This window comes from Populus alba, chromosome 8, assembly GCF_005239225.2.
Source record: "Populus alba chromosome 8, ASM523922v2, whole genome shotgun sequence".
Lineage (NCBI taxonomy): Eukaryota > Viridiplantae > Streptophyta > Magnoliopsida > Malpighiales > Salicaceae > Populus > Populus alba.
Window position 1 is genome coordinate 1,424,002 of NC_133291.1, and position 25,136 is coordinate 1,449,137.

The following is a 25,136-nucleotide window of genomic DNA, read 5'->3' on the forward strand; positions in this document are numbered from 1 at the left end:
CAAAACAGGGACAGTTAGGTCACTTAAAGTTTTTCACATTGCGCCTTGAAATTATTTTTTAAAAAAAAATTAATTATTTTTATTTTTTATTTTAAATTAAAATTTTTTAATGTTTTCAAATTATTTTGATGTGTTAATACAATAATAATTTTTAATAAATAAATAAAATATTATTTTAATATGTTTTTAAAATAAAAAATATTTTAAAAAAATAATCGCTACCACACTTCCAAACATATCTTAAATTAATTTAGGATTACTACATTAACTCATAAAATAACTTAATCAATAGACTAATTTGAAGTCAATAATTCCTTTATTTCAAAATTCAAATTTAAATCTAAATTTAACCATAATTTTAAATACAAATCACAATTTAAAACCTAAAAATTCTAGATTATAAATATAATTTTCAATTTAAAGTTTGAATGTCAAATAACAATCACAATCATTAATTTTAATTAATGTACATCTATTACAACTAGGGGTGATCATTTTCGGTTCGGTTCGGTTTTTACCTATAAAAAACAACCAAACCGGTTTTTTTTTTTGAAAAAAAAACCGAAACCGAGTCAAACCGGCCGGTTTCAGTCCGGTCCAGTTCGGTTCTTGATTTCAAAAAACCGAGAAAACCTATGCCTCATTTCCTGAACCTTGTCACTATCAAACAAAACAAACCTAACAAGATCTTGTTTGAGATTTAACTGGTATTGTTTGAGAAACAAAACAAACTTATGCCTCATTTCCTTAGCCTTGCCACCATCGAGATCCAACAAATGGAAGTAGTGGTCTTCCTTTTTATTCTCAACAAGCTCAACAGTTCCTTTCATCCACTCCTTTTCAACTTCTCATAATAATTCTTAGCTGCAACAGTCCAAGTCTTCCTCAACTACAAAGATCAACATTCTCTCGCATCCAAGCCTAGCAAGATCCGCTACACCCAGATTCATCTTAGGATCAAGAGGCAAGAGGGTGCTGCTTCTAAGTCTAGAAAGAGGGAGATGAAGAGGCGAGGGGGCTGAGGGGGAGGGAGAGGCAGGGGGCTAGGGTTACTGGCTGGGGGGGATAACTTTTTGTATTTATAGTACCATTTTCTATTTATAGTGCATTTTTTTGAACCGGTTCGGTTCAGTCCGGGTTAACCGGTTCTTGCATTACAAAACTGAAAACCGAACCGAATTGGGATTTTTTCTAACTATTCTAATCGGTTTGATCGGTTTTATTTTTTGGTTCGGTTTTTTCGGTTAATTATTTTTTGGTTCGGTTTTTTCGGTTAATTATTTTTTGGTTTTATCGGTTTATTTAGTTTTTTGGTTTTTTTACACACCCCTAATTACAACGATGTCAATCTCGTCCTTAAATACAAGGAAAACGCACATAATCATCTTATTTTTTCAATATAGCTTGTTCAATCAAGATGAAGTATTTCTTAGCATTACATGACATGATTTCTAGAGTGCCACCACATGTCCCTTCTTTCTCCTCAAATCGCGAATTGCTAGAAAGTGACCCTTGTCTCTCTGTACACAAAGACAAAGGTGAATTTTAATTATAGTTATAAAACTAACTTGGTGATTTATAATTTTAGATAAGTTAATTTTATTTTGAATTATTTTTTATATTCACACAATTAAATTTAGTTAATTTAACTAATTTTCAGTTAAATATTAATAAAAAAACAACACCAAAACCTAAAATCAACTCGAAATAAATTTGTTTTTCTAACTTTAGATCTAGTTTTTAAAACAAATGAAAAATCTAAGTTGAACTCTTTTTATTAAATAGAATATTTAACATTAAAATTGATTTTTCTTGTTGGTCAATTTTCTCTCTCAAATTTAGCATTCTCTCTCACTTTTATTAAACTAGAAACTAAAAAGTAAAAGAAATAATTTTCTTTTACAAAAATTGAATTGAAAAGAACTATATTTACACGGCAAACTTGTAATGAAGTCTTGCTGCTTGACTTGTCTGTTTTCCCACACTGGAAATTCTAGAATAGGGCAATCCGTCCCCATGCAGAAGAAGGAGCTCAAATTATCTCCCCAACACAATAATACATAATTAAAAAAAAATCACGAATAAGGACAGGATCTATATTAGCCTTCCACATTCATCTAAAGCAACATGTTAGCCTAATTTGAATGCAGCAACACGAAAGAAAGGCATAAATTAAGAAATTAAGGAACCCATGGAGAAAACTTAATCAAAACTCCTTTCCTGGATAACAATAGTGTACTAAATCAAGTATAAAGACCGGGGCACATGAAAGAAACTCTTTATGAGGCTAAAATCTGGTTAAGAAATGAAGACCATCGATCCGAACATAAACAAAACTTGCCTCTTTGATGATGTGTTCTTGTCTGCTACTCCGCCACTCTGTTGCGTTCCTGGTGGCTGTGAGGATTGAGGAAACAAAGCTCAACAGCTTGAGCTTGGAAAGAACGAAGAAAGGGCACCTGATTGCTTCTATCAGAGTTGGTGGTTGTGAGGGTCGAGTTGGAGATTTTGATTTTCATTCCCGGGTGTCCGGTACGAGTAATGAGGATGAAAATAAATAATAATAATAAAAAAAATCAGACCCGTCGGTTTGGATTCGATCAAGCTGGATCGACAAAATGAATTTCTAAAAAATTTATTCGGATTAAACGAATTTCACAAAATCAAAATCTTGAACAATTCAACTACAAACTTAGCTCGGATTATGGTACGTAATCTTAAAAATCGTTCTCTGTATTCCATTCTGTTGGTTCATGAAGCCAGTACCGTGGAGCTGAATTCTATATTTTGGTCAAACAAACAAGAGTTTTAATTCCATTCCACGCTCTAGTTTCTACCAAGGAAGACTTGACAAATACTTCAAGCACAGACAATGTAGTGGTCCATCGGGATTGTTGAGAACAAAGAGAAAAAAAAGATGAGAATTTTTATGATTCCAACAATTTACTTTTTCAAAAATTAGAAAAACAACGTCTGGACGCGTTTCCAAACCAAACCTTAAACCCACTTAACGGGCAAAAAGACTTGCCCCGTTCAACAAGGAAGCTAAAATGTCGAGATTGGAAGGGAACTGCGCTGCAGGAGTGCTATATAAACAAGCCAGATTATCAATGTCTAGCATCCATAAGTTCTCCTCTTGAACCCACAAGTGAAGGAGAGTCCTGGATTTGATCATGTCTACAATGACAGCTAGAAGTTTTCCGATTTTTGTAGCCATTTTACTTCTTGTCGCGATGCAATCACGCACCATCCAATCAAAACCAAGTGGAGATCCTTTTGGGTTCATCAAACACCTGGAGGGATGCCACAAGAATGAATCTGTCAAAGGGCTTCAGGAGCTCAAAAGATATCTTGAGAAATTTGGATACCTGAACTATGGTCATCAAGGAAAGAAGGGCCATGGCCATGCCAATGACGATGAGTTCGATGATCTTTTAGAGTCTGCAGTCAAGGCATACCAGCAGAACCATCATTTGAACGTTACAGGAAGCCTAGACAACAGTACAGTGCACGAAATGATGCAGCCTCGATGTGGCGTGCCAGATGTTGTCAATGGCACAAAGCATTACCATACTCACAAGTCCATCCACACACTGGCTCACTACAATTTCATTCCTGGAAATCCTAGATGGACAAAAAGGCAACTGACGTACACGTTTCGTTCCAGTGTCCAAGTCCCGGCTGCACAGAACATAAGGTCCATCTGCGCAAAAGCTTTTCAAAGATGGGCACAGGTCACCGAATTCACTTTTCAGGAAGTTACCGGTAGCTCCCCTGCAGATATTGTAATCGGATTCCATCGCGGAGACCATAACGATGGTTCCGCCTTCGACGGTCCTCAAGGGGTCTTAGCCCATGCTACTTCACCAGCTAGGAATGCAATTTTCCATTTCGATGCGGATGAAAATTGGAGTGAAAACCCAGGACCTAACCAGATGGACCTGGAATCTGTAGCCGTGCATGAAATAGGACATCTTCTCGGTCTCGACCACAATGATGATCCAAATGCCGATGCCATCATGTCTTCCGGAATTCGTTCTGGGATTGCGAAAAGGGATTTGCGTGCGGATGATATTCAGGGCGTACGAGCTTTATACGGATTCGCTAATTGAAGCACGTACGAAGGGAGAATGATGCTTGCAGTTTCTATTATCTAAATTAAGAATAAATTTCCATCAGTTTCCAGTTACGAATTTGTGTTTAATTAGGCCATCCTGATCGATCTTAGAGAGGTTGTTAGAGTCTTTATTTGCAAAGTATCTCCTTGCAAGCCTAAGACTGTTTTGTAAACCATTTCTTCGAGATTGTAAATAAATTATGTTCGCAAAATACAAATAAACGCTGATTATTTGGACGAGTCTCTTCAAGGTCTATTTGTGCAGCCAGCCGCATGTTGTCTGTGTCACAGAGCATTACCGCAGGCATAATAATTCCATCCATACTGGACTCTATATTTTCATCCGACGAAACCCAAGATGTCCACCAGAGAAAAGACATTTAGTGTATAGGAATTAGGATTGGTTCTAGCTAGTGGTCAAGTCCATCGCACAGACGCACACAGAGCATAACGTCTATCAGCTGCAATCTGTGGAGAAGCCTTTCAAATACAGAGACAAGTTTGCCCAATTTGTTTTGATAATGAACAATCATTATTTTTTTTCATTGAACACTTCCACGGATTTTTTCTTGGCTTGGTGCGAGCAACAAAGTACAAACGTAGCTATCTTGCTTATACTGAACAAGAAGACCACCTCAGCTTAACTATGAATTATCCCTCTTGTATTATTTGGATGTCGTTTCAAGGCACTTGAGCCATTAAAAACGGTGAGCATGAACCCTATGAACTATTTTCTTTATTTAAAGAAAAAAATCATTACAAATAATTACCTATTCTCTCGAGGTATTATTTTTAATTGCTAGGTAAACTGCATGCTTTCATCATCGTTATCTAGAATCTGAATCTAAAGAAAGGCTATAAGAAAAAAAATAATCTCATGAACAGATAGGTATGGATATGAGTGACCTGTTTTAAGAACCAATCAAGAAAAAAATTAATCTCACGCATGAAAACTTTCTCTGATACCTGACCGATGGAGAAAATAATAATTGAGTGATGTGGAATGGTTTTAGGCTTTCAGCCACACATTATAACGAAAAGGCTAAAAAATATCATCACATCACACTATATATTGATTCCAGTCTATTCAACTTATGAAAGAGGAACCTTCATCATCAACAAATACAATATTTGTGAAGAAATTTTAAAATTATTTTATTATATTGAAAGAAACAAAATATTTCTGTTTTGAAGTGAAATTTGTATAATTGGTCCAATAATAACGAAAACCTCTACATCACTACGTAGTTTCAATCAATTCATGAATTCAGTATATTCAACTTTTTGTTTTCCTTTATCTATTGGTAAATTTATCAGTAATTTTATTATTAATAAATTAAAAATCACCGATAATAATTTTTTTAATGAAATATTTCTGTCCGTGAATAAATGTAAATGTAATGATTCTGTTAGTGTCACGATGTTCAATAATTGAAAGAATTCAGCCCATACATGACAATATCCATGGAAAAGTTGAAAACCATACCTTAACATCTCTGATTGAAATGTTAAAACGTCAACGACATGTTAGCTTTCTGTCAATTTATTCTTGAAAAAACATAATGGATACCCTTAGGAGATCATATCTTCTGGTTGGGGCACTATATATTTATGTACGTGGAGTTTCATGTTCATACCTGAAGAAGTCCTAACCAATTGAAAGAGGCTTCCAAGTATGGCAGAAAAAACCTTCAAATTTCTAGTATCCCTTTTTCTTCTCCTAGTGATTCTGATAAAATTTGTCCAGTCAGAACCAACTGGGCACCATCCATTCAAATCCATCCTGAACCTTGTGGAAAGCCAAAAAGGTCAATCTGTTTCCAAGCTGCACCTTGTAAAACAGTATCTGAAGAAATTTGGATACTTGGATTATGATCTTTCAAGTAACAAGAACCTGAACCAGGTTGACGATGACGAGTTCGATGACCATTTGGAGTCTGCAATCAGAACCTATCAGCAAAACTTTGATTTGGAAGTCACTGGAAGGCTAGACAAACGTACAGTGAATCAAATGATGAAGCCTAGATGTGGCGTGGCTGATATCTTCAATAGCACAAAGCACCGCAATAGTTCCAAGTCTTCTGATGGGGTGGCCAATGCTGACTATTCGTTCTTCCCCGGAGCCCCCAGATGGTCCAAAAAGCATTTGAAGTACACGTTTGGCGCAACCGTCCAAGTCGCCGGTGCAGAGAGTATAAGGTCTGTTTGCAAACAATCCTTTCAAAAATGGGCACAAGTTACTGACTTCACGTTCGAAGAAGTGCCTAATTCTGCCGATGCTGATATTAAAATCGCCTTTTACCAACTAGACCACGGAGATGATGAACCATTTGATGGCCCTGGAGGAATCTTTGCCCATGGTTTTAGACCAACTATCGGGATGCTCCATTTTGATGCTGATGAAACTTGGAGCAGCAATCCTGGACGTCTAGAGCTAGACCTGGAATCCGTCGCCGTGCATGAAATAGGTCACTTACTCGGGCTTGGTCACAGCGGAGACCATCAAGATGCAATCATGTATCCATACTTTGATTATGGAAAGATAAAAAGGAGTCTGCAAGAGGATGACATCGAAGGTATCCGTGACCTCTATGGACTTTGATTAAAAGCCACATATAACTAAAAGATTATTATGGCCTGTTGTTGTATTAGCAAATAAAGGATTTGTAAGTGGATTTTAAAATATGCGAAGAAGTCACTTCCATATAATCTTATCTCCTTGTAATCGTAGAATAATTGCAATTGAAGTTTTCCAGCCTGCATGTTTCTTTCTAGATATAATTAGTGTTCAGGAAATTTGGAGTTTGACAAAAGCCTATTTTGCTAACCAGATTTTAATTTTTCGAGTTCTGCAATCAACCAAAAGAGCAGTGGCAATTAGAACTAAATTCGGAAAATTTATCTGTAGGAAGCTGGGGGCATTCTCTCTTCTTCTAAAATAAGAATTCTAAGCCCCCCAAATCACCTGCTATTATGGAGCACAGATGGTCGAAACCTAGATGAAGTTAGGACGAGTGGTCCAATAATATTACAAAACCTCTACATCAGTACAGAAGTTTCAATCAATTCAACCTGTCCAATAATTTTAGCCCATGAATGACAAAACCTACGGCAAAACTGAAATTAAAACCATACCTTAACGCCTCTTATTGAAATGTAATAATAAGCACATCAACAGCATGTTAGCTTTCTGTCAATTTATGCCTGAAAAATCATACTGGATACCTTTACGAGGATATCTCCTGGTTCAGGCACTGTATATTTATGTGGAGTTTCATGTTCATACCTGAACAAGTCCTAACCAACTGAAAGAGGCTAGCTCCCAAGTATGGCTGAAAACAAAGTACTCGAATATGCTCCTTATATATATATATGAATGAACTTGCACATCACACTAAAATGTGATTTACTTCACAGCTGATACATTAAAAATTAATTTCACTAACCACATTCTTCTCTATCACATAAGCTCGAAAAAAAATCTTTAAAAAATAAGAATAAGTTTGATAAATAATGTATTTTCACCGACTCAAATTGAATAAATTTTGAAATTTATTTTAAATAAAAAGATTTACTAGAAAAAAAAATCGATTAAATTACTTAAATAGTGGAAACCAATTCCAGCATAAAATTGGTTTCGAAAGGCAGCAAAGGTATAACAATAATTTGACTCATCGAGCCACTAGAGATGATTATCTCCGTTGACTCATTAACGGCTGTTAATTAATACTGGAGTGTGGGCCTCTAATTCCTTTTCTGTTTTCTGCACCTACTTGGGCTGAAGTAGAGCCCATACACCTGCCTTTCTGTAAGGTTTTTTTTTTGGTGAAAACCCAGATTCAACGTCTAAAAAGATTGTTACTGGATAAAAGCCCAACTGCAACACTGAGCAAAATGGGTTAGCCAGTAAAGAAAGGGAAAAAAAAAAATTGTTATAAAGAATTTGAAGCTGGTGTTTAGGATTGTACTCGTTGGTTGTGGTTTAAAGTTTAGTATTTTTAAAAAATATATTAAAATAATTTTTTAAATTCTTTAAAAATTATTTTTAAGATCAACACATTAAAATAATCTAAAAAAATAATTTTTAATAAAATAATTTTATTTTGTTTTAAAAAAATATATAATTTCAAGAAAAATACATCTTTAAATCAATCCAGGATTACTGCGTCAAATTCTAGACTTGTCTGTTTTCCCACACTGTGGAAATTCTAGAACATGGCTCAAATTCTCTCCCCAACACAATAATACATAATTAAAAAATAAAGGCATAAGGAATCACGGAACCCATGGAGAAAACTTAAATCAAAACCCCTTTCCTGGATAACAATAGTATACTAAATCAAGTATAAAGAACCGGGTACATGAAATATTGATACAAGAAACTCAACAGCTCGAGCTTGGAAAGAACGAAGAAAGGACTCATAAATTCTATATTTTGGCCAAACAAACAAGAGTTTTAATTCCATATTCCATGCTCTAGGTTCTAGCAAGGAAGACTTGACAAATACTACAATCAGAGACAATTTAGTGGTCCATCGGAAGAATTAAAACTTATGAAAAACAAAGAGAAAAAAAAGGAGAGAATTTTTATGATTCCAACAATTTACTTTTTCAAAATTTAGAAAAACAACGTCTGGACGCGTTTCCAAACCAAACCTTAAACCCTCTTAACGGGCAAAAAGACTTCCCCGTTCAACAAGGAAGCTAAAATGTCGAGATTGGAAGGGAACTGCCCTGCAGGAGTGCTATATAAACAAGCCAGATTATCAATGTCTAGCATCCATAAGTTCTCCTCTCGAACCCACAAGTGAAGGAGAGTCCTGGATTTGATCATGTCTACAATGACAGCTAGAAGTTTTCCGATTTTTGTAGCCATTTTACTTCTTGTCGCGATGCAATCACGCACCATCCAATCAAAACCGAGTGGAGATCCTTTTGGGTTCATCAAACACCTGGAGGGATGCCACAAGAATGAATCTGTCAAAGGGCTTCAGGAGCTCAAAAGATATCTTGAGAAATTTGGATACCTGAACTATGGTCATCAAGGAAAGAAGGGCCATGGCCATGCCAATGACGATGAGTTCGATGATCTTTTAGAGTCTGCAGTCAAGGCATACCAGCAGAACCATCATTTGAACGTTACAGGAAGCCTAGACAACAGTACAGTGCACGAAATGATGCAGCCTCGATGTGGCGTGCCAGATGTTGTCAATGGCACAAAGCATTACCATACTCACAAGTCCATCCACACACTGGCTCACTACAATTTCATTCCTGGAAATCCTAGATGGACAAAAAGGCAACTGACGTACACGTTTCGTTCCAGTGTCCAAGTCCCGGCTGCACAGAACATAAGGTCCATCTGCGCAAAAGCTTTTCAAAGATGGGCTCAGGTCACCGAATTCACTTTTCAGGAAGTTACCGGTAGCTCCCCTGCAGATATTGTAATCGGATTCCATCGCGGAGACCATAACGATGGTTCCGCCTTCGACGGTCCTCAAGGGGTCTTAGCCCATGCTACTTCACCAGCTAGGAATGCAATTTTCCATTTCGATGCCGAAGAAAATTGGAGTGAAAACCCAGGACCTAACCAGATGGACCTGGAATCTGTAGCCGTGCATGAAATAGGACATCTTCTCGGTCTCGACCACAATGATGATCCAAATGCCGATGCCATCATGTCTTCCAGAATTTCTTTTGGGATTACGAAAAGGGATTTGCGTGCGGATGATATTCAGGGTGTACGAGCTTTATACGGATTCGCTAATTGAAGCACGTATGAAAGGAGAATGATGCTTGCAGTTTCTATTATCTAAATTAAGAATAAATTTCCATCAGTTTCTAGTTACGAATTTGTGTTTAATTAGGCCATCCTGATCGATCTTAGAGAGGTGGTTAGAGTCTTTATTTGCAAAGTAGGAAACCATTTCTTTGAGATTGTAAATAAATTATGTTGGCAAAATACAAATAAAAGCTGATTATTTGTGTCGCACCCCAAAAAAAATAATCAAACAAAAAAAGTTTGTTTTTGCGACATTCAATTGACGACTTTCGTTTTGTTCTGTTTTACTGATTTGGTTCTTTGGAGTCGCCACCTAGTATTTTGGTCACTAGGAAACCGAACTGGTCTTTCAGAGATTCTAAGGTAAGGGACTGGTTGCGTAAAGGGAAGGTATTAGCACCCCTAGTACGCCCTACCTAAGGTAAGCTGCTTGGTGTTTGGTTTGCTTTATAATTGCTATGATGTTGATATTTTCTAGGCTCGTCAATTGATTTTGGATAGAAATCTAAGGAGACTCCATGTGCTTTGAAAGCTCATTTTTCCCTTAGTATTTCAAGAGTTTGCGACTCATAAATCGTGGGATAATAATAAAAAAAAAATTAAATTTTGAAATGTCCTCGATTATAATCAAGGCTTCTTTCAAGAATGTGTGCGGATTTATTACTCCCAATAATATTTTGGATATTCATCCTTTTAAGGATTTCTTTATCCAAACATTAACGGTGAATAATAAATGAATTCCCCCAAAATAAGATTTTTATAGTTTTTGGAATATTGGCCAATACCCTTTGGAGTTTTACAAACATGTTGTAAAATCCAGAAATGCAAGAAAATAATTTGTGTTTAAGAAATCTATGCGAAAACACATTTTCAAAACTTCCAATATTTTTTTATATAAAAAGAACATTCAAAACATGTTAGAGTATTGGCCGTATGCAACACGCAAGAAAATATTTTTTTTTTTTAAAACAATATATTTTTTTTGACGAAATCGGGTATTTTTAATACTGAATTTGTATCTCCACAGCATAAAAAATACAAACTAATATTAAGTCATTTTAAAAAGATGTAAAAAAAATCAACAATATTTTTAAGGAATTTTAGAAATTTTTTAAAGCAAAAAATAAATTTATCTTTGAAAATTTCGGGTGCCTCGACGAAAATCAGATATTTTAAATACTGAATTTATGCCTCCACAATATAAAAAAAAATACAAAACCCCCTTAAAAAATATATATATATGAAAGGAAAGTAACAACATTTTTTTTTAGATTTTTCAGATTTTTTTATAAATATTTTTTATATATATATAACATATACACACATATATATTATAATTTATAATAATATAATATATTATAGGGCTGGGCCGGCCCAAATGAATGGGCCAGGCTCAGCCCCCAAAAAAGAGACGGGCCGATCTCGGCCCGCAAACAAACGTGGGCCGATCTCGGCCCGCAAACTCAAGTGGGCCGATCTCTGCCCGAACAGCTCCTATGGTCTGGGCCAAGACCGGCCCAGACTTGCAAGGCTGGGCCAGCATCGGGCTGGCCCAGCGGCCCCAGGCCCAGCGGGGGGGGGGAATTAATCTTCTCCCCCCCGCCTCCTGCATGTAGAATGCATGCAGGAGGCAAATATTTGCAGAAAACAAAGAAAACAGGGGGGGAGAAGAAAACGTACCTGGCGTGGAGGAGGCGGTCGCTGGCGGTGGTGTGGCTCGTGCGCGGAGGCTCCGTTAGGCGGCGCTGCGGCTGTTCGGTTCGCTCTCTCTCTTCGGTCTCCTCTCTCTCTCCTCTCTCTCCCGGTCCTCTCTCGGGTTTTTTTCTCTTTTCTTTTTTTTTTCTCCTCTCGTTCTCCCTTTTGGTTCTCTATTTATAGAACCATGGCGCGATTTCGACGTGGACCCAGGAGCGGGTTGAGGAGCGGCTGTCGGGGAGCGGCGGGCCTCCCTCGGCTTCGGTTTTTCGGGTTTTTTTTCTTTTCTTTTCTTCGGTTTTCTTCTCTATTTATAGGGTCAGAACTGCGGGGGACCATCGTTAGTGCGGTGCAACGGCTGGTCGGCCAATGTTTAAAGGTGGTGGGGACGAAGAGAGAGAGGCGGGAAGATTTGAAAAAAAGAAAATGGTTTTCTTCTTCTGCTGCTCTTCTTCGGGGGGAAGGAGGAAGATGAACAGTGTCGTTCAAAACGACACCGTTCTGGTCTTCCTCTTTTTTTTTTTTTTTTTTTCATATATGAAACGGCGTCGTTTTGGATAAAACGCGCCGTTTCATTTAAATGGGCAAACTTCAAATCAGTCCTCCGAATTCGGTCCCCACCCCTCTTGTTGGCCGCCTTTTTCACTTTAGTCCTTGGCCTCTGATTTATGCAATTGAGCCCTCAATTGATTAATAAACTTTCAATTTCTTCAATTAGGCCCCTGAACCGAATAATTGCAGCCCCTCCATTTACGCGCCTCTTCCAATTTGGTCCCTGGTTTCGGATTTTCTTAATTAAGTCCCTAATTGGCCATTAAACTTCAATATTTATGCATTTAAGCCCCTGATTTGACCTAATAAATTCCTAAAAAATATATTTTGGCCCCAGAACTTAAATTTCTTCTAATTAAAGCCCAAATTGACTTAAAAATCAATTTTTCTTGCCATCAAATCTTCTATAAATTCAATCAAAAATCCAATTAAGTCCATAAACATTCAAATTTGGGCTTTTCTCCTCAAAATTCAAATTTTCTTATCCACCAGGGTCCTCATCCTTCAAGAATATATTGTCAAAAATTCAATCCTTGTATTTTTTAAATTCCTTGACAAATTTTCTGACTGTTTTCTGAGCGCTTCTGCCTCCTGTTATTTTTTCTAAACTCTTTTGGCCATTTATTTTATTTTTCATGGGGACCCAAAAATGGGTTACAACAATTTGGACGAGTCTCTTCAAGGTGTATTTGTGCAGCCAGCCGCCTGCTGTCTGTGTCACAGAGCATTACCGCAGGCATAATAATTCCGTCCATACTGTACTCTATATTTTCATCCGACGAAACCCAAGATGTCCACCAAAGAAAAGGCATTTAATTAATGTATGTGAATTGGGATCGGTTCTAGTCTCCAAGTCCATCGCACACAGAGCATAGCGTTTATCAGCTGTAATCTGTGGACAAGCCTTTCAAATCTAGAAACAAGTTTGCCCAATTTGTTTTGATATGGCACAAATTGAACTCGTCCACGCATGAAAACTTTCTCTTATACCTGACCGTTGGAGAAAATAATATTTGAGTTTCTTCCAAAATTATTATTATTTTTAAAAAAATCAGATAAAAAAAATTAAAGAGAAAAAGCAACAAAAAATATAAAAACACCGGCAATTTGATAAGAAGAGGTTGAGAAGGGTTGCAGATATATGTAAGAACTAAACTCAGATTTTGAATAGAATTAAAAGCTTAACTGCACCTTATTATATTCAAGATCAAAAGACAATGGAGATTTCAGGATAGATTAAATGATTATCAAACGAATTTGTACAAAAATTAAATGTGAACTTAATTAGATTTTTAATAAACCTATTTGATTTAATCATGAGCCCGATTAAAGTTTTAATTAAGTTTAACAATTAATTTGGGTCAAATTAAAATATTTAATTAGGTGTAAAGACTTTATTATACTTTTAATTTTTCAAATTAATTTTATTAGGAGTATAATTGGTGAAAAATTAAGTTTGGAAGCTTAATTTAGGTTTAATTCAGAATATTGAAATTTTAGATGATTAAATTTAATTTTCTCAAGCTCAATTAGGTGAAATGAAGGATACAGTTACAAGAAAATCAAAGTTTGGGGAGTCATTTAAAGACTAAATTGAAGAAATTTAAGACTAGGAATCTTTTCACAAAAGATGCGTGAATCTAGAGCCAAAGTTTGTTGAAAACAGGGGTAAAATTTTAAAAAAATAGAAGTTTAAAGGTCAATTAAAAACAAAATTTCAAATATTTAAGATCAAGAATCATACTTAAAAACATGCTAATAGCAAAGAGGTTTTAAAAACTTGATACGTGTAAAATTAATTTGATTCTTAGAATCAAAATTTAATTAAGAATCAACTTAAATAAATTAAAAAAATAATTTAAAACTTAATTTACATGTAAAGAATTAAAATGATATTGTCTAAACGATGCATTTTATAAATTTCAATCGTTTTGTTTATAAAAAAATGAGGGCATTCTATCTTCTTCTAAAATAAAAATTTTAATACGTAGCCATAAATTTAATTTCTTCTTAATTATATATAAAAACACATAAAGAGAGAGAATTATGACCTAAATACAAGGAGGGAAGGAATTACAATGTTTTGCTTGCTTGAAAAGGAAAAAAGAACCAATGGACCTCTAAAGTATAGGTTCTCATTGACTTTACTAATAGGTATTGACTTTTACTCTTTAAACTAAGTAATTACATTCCGTGTTGTTTTCGACTTTCACTCCAAGCCGGTATTTGCAAGGCCTTTAAAGTCTCCCCCACCCAAAAGGCTGCAGAAGGCCTAATTAGATACAACCTGGGCCTCAGCCTCTACAGTCAGCACCCTCTCATAAAAGCAAAAGTTTTTATGAGATGCAAAAGAGCAATATTGTAGAAGTTTCTAAGCTTATTTTATAAAAGCTCCATGCAAAATAGCAATATTGTAAGAGTTCATGAACAGATCTCATGCAAAAACCATAGAAATTGTAAAAGTTCTTCGATGTAGGGTCAAGCGTACATTTTCGAGATGTTTGTTTACACAGGTCAAGACCAAGCTAGAAGATGTACTATTTCATGCCTTCCTAGTTGGTGGAGGAGCATGGGCTATGGTCCCTGAGGGCCGTCAAAGGCGGCACCGTCGTTATGGTCTCCGCAATGGAATCGTCTCCGCAATGGAATCCAAGCCAGACGAAGTAACTTCCTGAAAAGTAAATTCGGTGACCTGTGCCCATCTTTTAGAGCCATAAAGACTGAAAATATTATCCACACAACCATATGAAAAAAGGTTAATTTTTTTGCCAAGTAATTAAATTTTGAAAACTTACAAATTGCTTTAAACAGAATACTCATTTCATAGCAGAACTGTACATTCAGCAATTATTACAATCTTAAAAACTTCTTCTTTCCTTTTTTTTTTTTTTTTTTTAAAGGCATCCATTAGAGTTATTAAAAAAAAATTCATGAATTTTTGGTGTGCTTTAATAATCTGAGCGCAACAAGAAATAGGTTTTTTTTTTTTTTTGTTATTGGGGATCTACTATTCTGAATTATCTTTACTGATTACTAAAGTGGTTGTGCCTTGAAACATATCCTCTTTCTTTTTTCCCCCGTAATTTCAATAGCAAATGGCAATAGTTTTCTTGAAATTATAGTTTGTCTTAAGACTGTGAGCATTAAATGCCAATAATTGTCATGGGACATTTCTGATTCGAAGAATGGCCATTTTATGAAATACAAATAGGACTTGTCTACAGGTGGTTCTTTGGTTGTCAAGCTCACTTCTTGCAACTTCTAATGGTCTTTTGTCCGCCTCCGGTGAGGGATCAAAAACTCCGTGTGACATTTCTGTAGAGAGAGGTAAGTAATTTTATTTAAAGTTGGCATTGCGTCTATCCTGAGCTCTGTAAGGAAACTTTCAATTTTAGAAAGTACAAGCTCTCTTCTTTTAATTTTATTTAAATTTCTTTTTTTGTGATGAGATCTAATTGTTCTTAATTATGGAAACGATACATTCGCATTTGATTTGGTTTTGCGGAGAGATTATCCATAAAATATATTCTTAGAGTAAAATGTGTTCTTTTATTTATAGCATTAGAAAAAGTGACTTTATCGATAGTATACACGTACATGCATAGTTGAAATCACTCGCCAACATGCTGTGTGCATGCATGTGTGAGCTCCTGCAACTTTATTTCAGAATATAAAAGAAAAGGTATCCTCTGTGTTCATGGAAAGCTTTAATTACCTTTCCCTCCTCCATATCCAGAGCCATAACCAGACCCGCTACCATAACCTGAGCCTGAGCCAGAGCCAGAGCCAGATCCTCCTCCTCCACCCCCACCACCTCCTTCTCCTCCTCCTCTTCCGCCTCCATTCCCACCCTTGCCACCACCGCTTCCACTTCCACTTCCACTTCCATAGCCTGACCCACTTCCTGATCCAGAGCCTTGACCTCCTCCACCACCACCTCCACTGCCACCACCACCACCACCTCCTTGGCCGCCACCTATCCCACTACCAGAACCATAGCCTGCGCCGCTACCAGACCCATAGCCAGAACCTGACCCGTTGCCTCCGCCACTTCCACCACCTCCACCTCCGCCACTGCCTCCGCCTCCTCCTCCTCCACGACCACCAGCACCATATCCTTCACCGCTCCCGGATCCAGAACCGGAACCATAACCCGACCCAAGTCCTGATCCAGATCCACCACCACCACCTCCTCCCTGCCCTCCACCTCCGCTAATTGACTGCAGTGTCCTAGCAGCAAAGGCGAGGTCTACAATAAGGAAGACCAGGAAAGCTGTCCCTAACACTCTGGGGCTTGCCATTTCCAGATTATACTCTCACGGCTCAATGTATCTGTATGTTTATGCGTGTCACTCGCTATATGATTTGGTGTCTGGAAATGCTTGAAGTGGTAACCCTATATATAGGCATTGTAAAGGTAACAAGACAAGGTTTTTGAAAAGTATGGCATGAATTGCTAAGGTAACGAGACACGGTTTTTGAAAGGTTTCTTAAATTCCTAGTACCTCTCACTTGGAAATCTTACCTATTATAGAAAGGAACGCGTGTTTTGGGTTTCTTTTTCTGTGGAGGGTGGCGGTACTGTGGAGGACTCAATTGATGAAAACAAAAGTTAAGGAACGCGTGTTTTGGGAGTGCGTGAACACTGCTCGACACCCCCAAAATGTTTTCTTGAGCATATGTTCATCAACTTTGAACGATTTTTTAGTATATTTGTTATTTGAAGTCCACTTTGACGGCGTACATGGAATTTTCTTACACTAGCGCTTGTTTAGTGATTTGTTTATCTTAATCTTTGTCTCCTTGAGCATATGTTCATCAACTACTACTAGGATTTATGTACACAGATATCTTTCTACTCCGCGTGTGTGCTAACAATGGGCAAAACTTGCACAACAAACTGGGTTGTTCAGTCAATATTTCTTATTGCAGTTACACTTTGAATTAATAGATTTAAATTTCTTTTTCCCACAATATCATAGACACTTTGCATCATTGAATAAAAATAGATCTGTACTTCGAAACCGTGTTCGAATGTCTGACTTGTAATTAAAAACCTTGGTGCCTGTTCTGGGGTGTTAAAGCACACCATCCTTGCATCACTGCGAGTGGATGTTAGGCCATCTGCATGGTTGATACACTGAACAGTCTTCTATTCTTGCACAAATTGAATTTCAGGTCCATAAATATTCATTATCTCTAGATCAGTTCATTCGAGAATGTCAAACTTGGCATCAAGGCTCTCTTTTTATGCCAGAAAACAGCGCAGAAGCAGAGACCAACAATACGCAAACATTGTATAAAATCTTAATATGCAATATATATGAATGCAATACGAGGAAAAAAGAAAGAAAGATCAAATATCACAAATAACATATAACAGTCTTTTGTTGTTGTATTTAAAGAACGTTACCTTCCTGAGAAAAAAAGATAATACAAGCAAAAGCAACACGCGTCTCTGCTAAAATCTTGGAACTTAAAATGTTGAAGAGTGAGAAATCATTAAAAGGATGTGTTCCAACAGGAACACAGGCTCAGACAGTACTTCTAATCCTCTTAGCAAAGTTTTCATGTACTGTTTGAAAGAATCAGAGAAGAATGGTGTACTCTTCTGAATCCAATTCAGTGTCCACTCTGCCTTGTCAGCAACACAAGGAATGGTTTCAGTAGTATTGAACAACCTACGCTTGTCCCTCGAGTCCTTAATGTACGTCTCCAAGAGCAAACTATACATCTCTGAAGGTGAGAAGCAAAAATTTCCCAAATCAAGAGATTTGCAATGCACCATAAGAGAAAAAGTGTTCCAACTTAATTCACTCACAAAGCTCTACCAGGATGGATGTTCTGCATTGCCATTTGAATCCATACAGTGTCCGGGCCTGAGACAATGAAAATGCCTTGTGGTCGGTAGTCGAAACCTTCAAAATGTAATTCTAACTTTACTTTTACAAATAAAATAAATTTATAGTATGATCGTGAAAATCAGGTGAAACACAATGCAAATTTCATTCAATCTTCCTACAACATATTGAAATAATAATAAAAAAGAACTAGGGATTTAAATAAAATATTAAAAAAAATTACTAAATTAATATGGCGTTGGCTCAGTTCAAAGGTGTAGACATCAATTCTCATAAATTTATTGATCATCGAAGTAAAGTAAATATCCTTTCAATTCAAGAAAATGAATTCAATGCCCTTTAAAGCTAAGAGGAATCCAGGAGATTATGAGTAAATTAATTACATAAAGTTTTCTAATCAATTTCTTACCATCAAGCGACTTTAATATTGAAAAGCAACTTTAATTCACTCGGTAGTAGCCTTATGAGAAAAGTTTGTAAAATTTATTCAAAGCAATCGTTTAAAAGCTTGAGCAATTTAACTTAGCGTAGTCCTCCATAATAAATTAAAGTGATAGTTCCAGCAATCAAGTTCACTCCTTTTTTTCTTCTTATTTTAGTCCCCGACAACAATTATGAATTGAAAGAAACTAGAAAACACATATATACCATCTCAAAACAATTTAATAAGCATGAACAAAAATTAGTAGCATAATTATGAAACAAGGATAAATAAGTACTTGAATATGAAAGAATTACAATGAGAACGTTACTTTTCACAACTTAATAATGGGGATGATGTCTATTCTCCTTGAACCGAAAGCCAAAGTTTAGTTCATAGCTGCTGCAAAATTAACAAATAAAGAGAACAACACGTTGTAGATAAGAATAAGAGAGTTGTTTTTGACATGATTTGCTTCCTTCATTCCCTCTCTTAGCTACTGTCTTTTGTTAGGATTCTTCTCCTGATCAGGAGTCCTTAATATTACTTATTCCTTCTTTTTTATTTGGCCATTAAGATTGGTTAAATCCCTTAGAACGTGTTGAGAAGTGACTCTGCTATTATAATAATTTTGCTGCAATTTAGACTCTGTTGCCATTTAGACTTTGTTTTCTAACTTGGTTTCTTGTAATATCCTACTATTTCAACTGTATTCTTTCATTCATGAAATGTTAGAGACTGGATTTTAACTTTTCTTGGGTTCTATGGTCCATCGTTTCTATGTTAGACTCTCAATCATAGTGGGATGCTCCTCTTAGTTTCCTCATCAGATCAGGAGACCAATCTTGTCCTTTAGCTTGTGCCTAAATGTTTGCCTTCAAAGTGATTTTATCTGAGTTGGCACCCCCATAAAAGTTGTATTCCTGGGTGTGTAGATGATTTTGAGCTTTTGAATCGCATGATTTTAATATTCGTAGCTCTAGATATGCTCATTTGAATTTGTAGTGTGAAAACAGAGAATTCTACTGGAAGTAGAATATTGTCCTGATTTTGCAAGTTTGATTAGAGGTCCAAATGAACTCGAATTTCTGCTCATGATACATTCCTAAAAAGCCTTATATGTGTACTTTAACTTTTATACATCAAATGCTCACATTCTGACATTATAACTCGATGAAAAACTTGTTACAAAAAGTAAGGTCTGAAATGTAAAATGTAGAAATTCTTACCTTTAAGCAATTAACTCACAAAATTTCTTAGGCACGCTAAGCTTGTAAGAATAACTTCCAATAAAGTCAAAATATATTAAAAAGTATAGTGCAAACTAAATAATATTAAACACATGTATATTTTGTACTTACCATGTTTATATTACAAAGACAAATTGAAAACAACAAGAAGCTGAGTGCTCAAAATAAGCATCTGTCTATGCCGATACCACAAAGAATCAGTTTAAAATGAACATGTAGTGGTCACAAACAGTCAGAAGCAATATCGGGTGCTTGAATACCACACTCGATGGACAATTTGAAGCAAATACGATAACTAAAATGTGATACAAATACATGTACAGCATGAATACACCTCTAAATGAACTTTGAGAAGGTAACAAAAGCTTCTTAGGAGCTTAGCCAAGAAATTCACCTCCAGAATTTTCACATATTTATAAATCTTGCAGCCAAATCTTCCAAAACAATCCCTTCAGATGCGGCGAAAAATGCTAGCACATGGCTTACAAAGAGTTTCTTCCAAAACAATCTCCACTTGGTTTTGATTGAATAGTGTGTGATTGCATCACAACAAGACGAAAAATGGCTATAAAAATTGGAAAGGTTGTAGCTGTCGTTGTAGACATAGAATTGAGGACTCCCCTTCAGCTGTCGGGTTTGAGTGGAGAACTCACCCCTTTTTTATTATTTACAATGCACATGAAAATCCATGAATAAAGTTCATAGTCAAAAGTAATACATATTGCCACTGATAACCAAACCTGAAATCAATAAATTTCGATCACAGATTTACAATGTGATGATTGCTACTTTTATATCGATTAACATTAAGCTATGAAATCATTTCAGGATTGAAACATTCTACGAAACAAAGTTGACAAGAATTCTGATTCGTAATTACTTGACCATGGAGTAAACTAAACTTGAAATCAAAATGAGATAGACCCGTGTTATAAATTGATTGGAGAACACTCATGTATTCTGTGTAAATTGAAAGCAACTAGATTAGCAATAACGAATTAGAGACTGAAGACAAGGACCAGGTGAGGTGATTCCCAAAAATAGGTGTTAGGCTCTTCTAATGTGGATGGTTAAATTTGGAATTCTTTTCCACCCATAAATTTTCTCAAGGCTTCAGGAATCTCTACACCATTGTCCGTCGGATTGTTCTCAAGTCAGACATTTTCAAAAGTTCAAGCTCATTTCTTTTAATTTTATTTGAAGTTCTTTTTAGTGATGAAATCCTGTTTTTATGGAAATGATATATTCACTTTTTATTAGTGTTTGTGGAGGGATTATCTATAAAATATAATTTTAGAGTAAAACGTGCTCTAAAAAGTGATCTTTATTAAGAGATTTATATGCAGACATACATGCACAGTTGCAGTTGCTCGCCAACAGACAACCTGCATGCATGTATGAGCTCCTGCGATTTTATTTCAGAATACAAAAGAAAAGGTATCCTCTGTGTAACTGTTCATGGCAAGCTCTAATTACCTTTCCCTCCTCCATATCCAGAGCCATAACCAGACCCGCTACCATAGCCTGAGCCTGAGCCAGAGCCCGATCCTCCTCCTCCACCCCCACCACCTCCTTCTCCTCCTCCTCCTCCACCTCCATTCCCACCCTTGCCACCACCGCTTCCACTTCCACTTCCACTTCCATAGCCTGACCCACTTCCTGATCCAGAGCCTTGACCTCCACCACCACCACCTCCACTGCCACCACCACCACCACCTCCTTGGCCGCCACCTATCCCACTACCAGAACCATAGCCTGAGCCGCTACCAGACCCATAGCCAGAACCTGACCCGTTGCCTCCGCCACTTCCACCACCTCCACCTCCGCCACTGCCTCCTCCTCCTCCACGACCACCAGCACCATATCCTTCACCGCTCCCGGATCCAGAACCTGAACCATAACCCGACCCAAGTCCTGATCCAGATCCACCACCACCACCTCCTCCCTGACCTCCACCTCCACCTCCGCTAATTGACTGCAGTGTCCTAGCAGCAAAGGCGAGGTCTACAATAAGGAAGACCAGGAAAGCTGTCCCTAACACTCTCGGGCTTGCCATTTCCAGATTATACTCTCACGGCTCAATGTATCTGTATGTTTATGCGTTTCACTCGCTATATGATTTGGTGTCTGGAAATGCTTGAAGTGGTAACCCTATATATAGGCATTGTAAAGGTAACAAGACAAGGTTTTTGAAAAGTATGGCATGAATTGCTAAGGTAACGAGACACGGTTTTTGAAAGGTTTCTAAAATTCCTAGTACCTCTCACTTTGTAATCTTACCTATTATAGAAAGGAACGCGTGTTTTGGGTTTCTGTTTCTGTGGAGGGTGGCGGTACTGTGGAGGACTCAATTGATGAAAACAAAAGTTAAGGAACCCAAATGGAAAAAAATAAAAAACACACTTGTCTAATCCACCCTCCATTGTGAGTACGTGAACATGTTTAACACTGCTCGACAGTACCCCCGAAAATGTTTTAGTATATTTGTTATTTGAAGTACACTATGACGGCGTACATGGAATTTTCTTACACTAGCGCTTGTTTAGTGATTTGTTTATCTTAACCTTTGTCTCCTTGAGCATATGTTCGTCAACTACTACTAGGATTTATGTACATAGATATCTTTCTACTCCGCGTGTGTGCTAACAATGGGCAAAACTTGCACAACAAACTGGGTTGTTCAGTCAATATTTCTTATTGCAGTTACACTTTGAATTAATAGATTTAAATTTCTTTTTCCCACAATATCATAGACACTTTGCATCATTGAATATAAATAGATATGTACTTAGAAACCGTGTTCGAATGTCTGACTTGTAATTAAAAACCTTGGTGCCTGTTCTTGGGTGTTAAAGCACACCATCCTTGCATCACTGCGAGTGGAATGTTAGGCCATCTGCATGGTTGATACACTGAACAGTCTTCTATTCTTGCACAAATTGAATTTCAGGTCCATAAATACTCACGGAACATCATTTCATTTGATCGATGGCATGCTTTATTAAGTCTGTGTAAGAGTGATCTGCTATTCTGAATTACTGGTGACCAGCATACTGTATATACATTAGAAGTGGACATGGAATTTCAGATTCCTTGTTGAAGATAGCGGTCAGTATATTAGAACCACTAGAAGACCTGTGCATCTAACAGTGGCTCAAGTATTGAAGCCAACAACTAAAACATACATAGAGAAAAATCGCACCGATAAAGAAGGCAAGCAAAGTTCACAACGCAGCCCCTCATCTCTAGATCAGTTCATTCGAGAATGTCAAACTTGGCATCAAGGCTCTCTTTTTATGCCAGAAAACACCGCAGAAGATATTGTATAAAATCTTAATATGCAATATATATGAATGCAATACGAGGAAAAAAGAAAGAAAGATCAAATATCACAAATAACATATAACAGTCTTTTGTTGTTGTATTTAAAGAACGTTACCTTCCTGAGAAAAAAGATACTACAAGCAAAAGCAACACGTCTCTCTGCAAAAATCTTGGAACTTAAAATGGAGACAGTGAGAAATCGTTAAAAGGATGTGTTCCAACTGGAACACAGGCTCAGAAAGTACTTCTAATCCTCTTAGCAAAGTTTTCATGTACTGTTTAAAAGAATCAGAGAAGAATGGTGTACTCCTCTGAATCCAATTCAGTGTCCACACTGCCTTATCAGCAACTCAAGGAAGGGTTTCAGTAGTATTGAACAACCTACGCTTCTCCCTCGAGTCCTTAATGTACGTCTCCAAAAGCAAACTATACATCTCTGAAGGTGAGAAGCAAAAATTTCCTAAATCAAGAGATTTGCAATGCACCATTAGAGAAAAGGTGTACCAACTTCACTCACAAAGCTCTACCAGGATGGATGTTCTGCATTGCCATTTGAAATCCATAGAGTGCCCGACCCTGAGACAATGAAAATGCCTTTTGGTCGGTAGTCGAAACCTTCCGAATGTAATTCTAACTTTACTTTTACAAATAAAATAAATTTATAGAATGATGGTGAAAACCAGGTCAAACACAAGGCAAATTTCATTCAATCTTCCTACAACATACTGAAAAATAAAAAAGAACCGGGATTTGAATAAAAAATTAAAAACACAAAATTACTAAATTAATATGGCATTGGCGCTTAGTTCAAAGATCTAGACATTCATTCTCATAAATTTATTAATCAACAAAGTAAAATAAATATCCTTTCAATTCAAGAAAATATATTCGATGCCCTTTAAAGCTAAGAGGAATCGAGGAGATTATGAGTTAATTAATTACATAAAATTTTTTAATCAATTTCTTACCATCAATCAAATTTAATATTCAAAAGCAACTTTAATTCACTCGACAGTAGCCTTAGAAGAAAAGTCTGTAAAATTTATTTGAAGCAATTGCTCAAAAGCTTGAACAATTTAACTTAGTGTAGTCCTCCATAATAAATTAAAGTGATAGTTCCAGCAATCAAGCTCACTCCTTTGTTTCTTCTTATTCTAGTGTCCGACAACAATTGTGAATGGAAAGAAACTAGAAAACACGTATATATCATCTCAAAACAATTCCAGAAGCATGAACAGGAATCACTAGCATAATTATGAAATAAGGATAAATAAGTACTTGAATATGAAAGAATTACAATGAAAACGTTACTTCTCACAACTTAATAATGGGGATGGTGTCTATTCCCCTTGAACCGAAAGCCAAAGTTTAGTTCATAGCTACTAGAAAATTAACAAATAAAGAGAAAAATACGTTGTAGATAAGAATAAGAGAGTTGTTTATGACATGATTTGCTTCTTTTATTCCCTCCCTTAGCTGTTGTCTTTTGTTAGGATTCTTCTCCTGATCAGGAGTCCTTAATATTACATATTCCTTCTTCTTTATGTGGCCATTAAGATTGGTTAAATCCCTCAGAATTTGTGTTGAAAAATGACTCGCTGTTATAATAATTCTGCTGCAATTTAGACTCTATTGCCATTAAGACTTTGTTTTCTGACTTGGTTTCTTGTAATATTCGGCTATTCCAGCTGTATTCTTTCATTAACGAAATGTTAAAGACTTGATTTGCACTTTTCTTGGGTTCTATGGCCCATTGTTTCTATGTTAGACTCTCAATCATAGTGGGATGCTCCTCATCGTTAGTTTTCTCATCAGATCAGGAGACCAATCTTGTCCTTTAACTTGTGCCTAAATGTTTGCCTTCAAATTGATTTTATATGAGTTGGCATCCCCCATAAAAGTTGTATTCCTGGATGTGTAGATGATTTTGAGCTTTGAATCGCATGACTTTAATATTCATAGCTCTAGACATGTTCATTTGAATCTGTAGTGTGAAAACAGAGAATCCTGCTGCAAGTAGCATATTGACCCGATTTTGTAAGTCTGATTAGAGGTTCAAATGTACTCGAATTTTTGCCCATGATACCTTCCTGGAAAGCCTTATATGTGTATTTTAACTTTTATACTTCAAATG

The 25,136-nt window shown here is 36.5% G+C and overlaps 3 protein-coding genes across 3 annotated transcripts; all 3 read left to right on the forward strand.

Annotated features, from left to right (window-relative positions):
• The first annotated feature begins 3,149 nt into the window (after window positions 1-3,149).
• On the forward strand, window positions 3,150-4,212 carry LOC118030500 (metalloendoproteinase 5-MMP). Its single transcript, XM_035034635.2, has one exon. The coding sequence runs from the start codon at window positions 3,174-3,176 to the stop codon at window positions 4,110-4,112; it is 939 nt and encodes a 312-aa protein (XP_034890526.1). The 5' UTR covers window positions 3,150-3,173; the 3' UTR covers window positions 4,113-4,212.
• A 1,580-nt stretch (window positions 4,213-5,792) lies between these two features.
• LOC118030504 (metalloendoproteinase 5-MMP) lies at window positions 5,793-6,719 on the forward strand. Its single transcript, XM_035034640.1, has one exon. The coding sequence runs from the start codon at window positions 5,793-5,795 to the stop codon at window positions 6,717-6,719; it is 927 nt and encodes a 308-aa protein (XP_034890531.1).
• A 2,206-nt stretch (window positions 6,720-8,925) lies between these two features.
• Window positions 8,926-10,070, forward strand: LOC118030501 (metalloendoproteinase 5-MMP). Its single transcript, XM_035034636.2, has one exon. The coding sequence runs from the start codon at window positions 8,950-8,952 to the stop codon at window positions 9,886-9,888; it is 939 nt and encodes a 312-aa protein (XP_034890527.1). The 5' UTR covers window positions 8,926-8,949; the 3' UTR covers window positions 9,889-10,070.
• The last annotated feature ends 15,066 nt before the right edge of the window (window positions 10,071-25,136 follow it).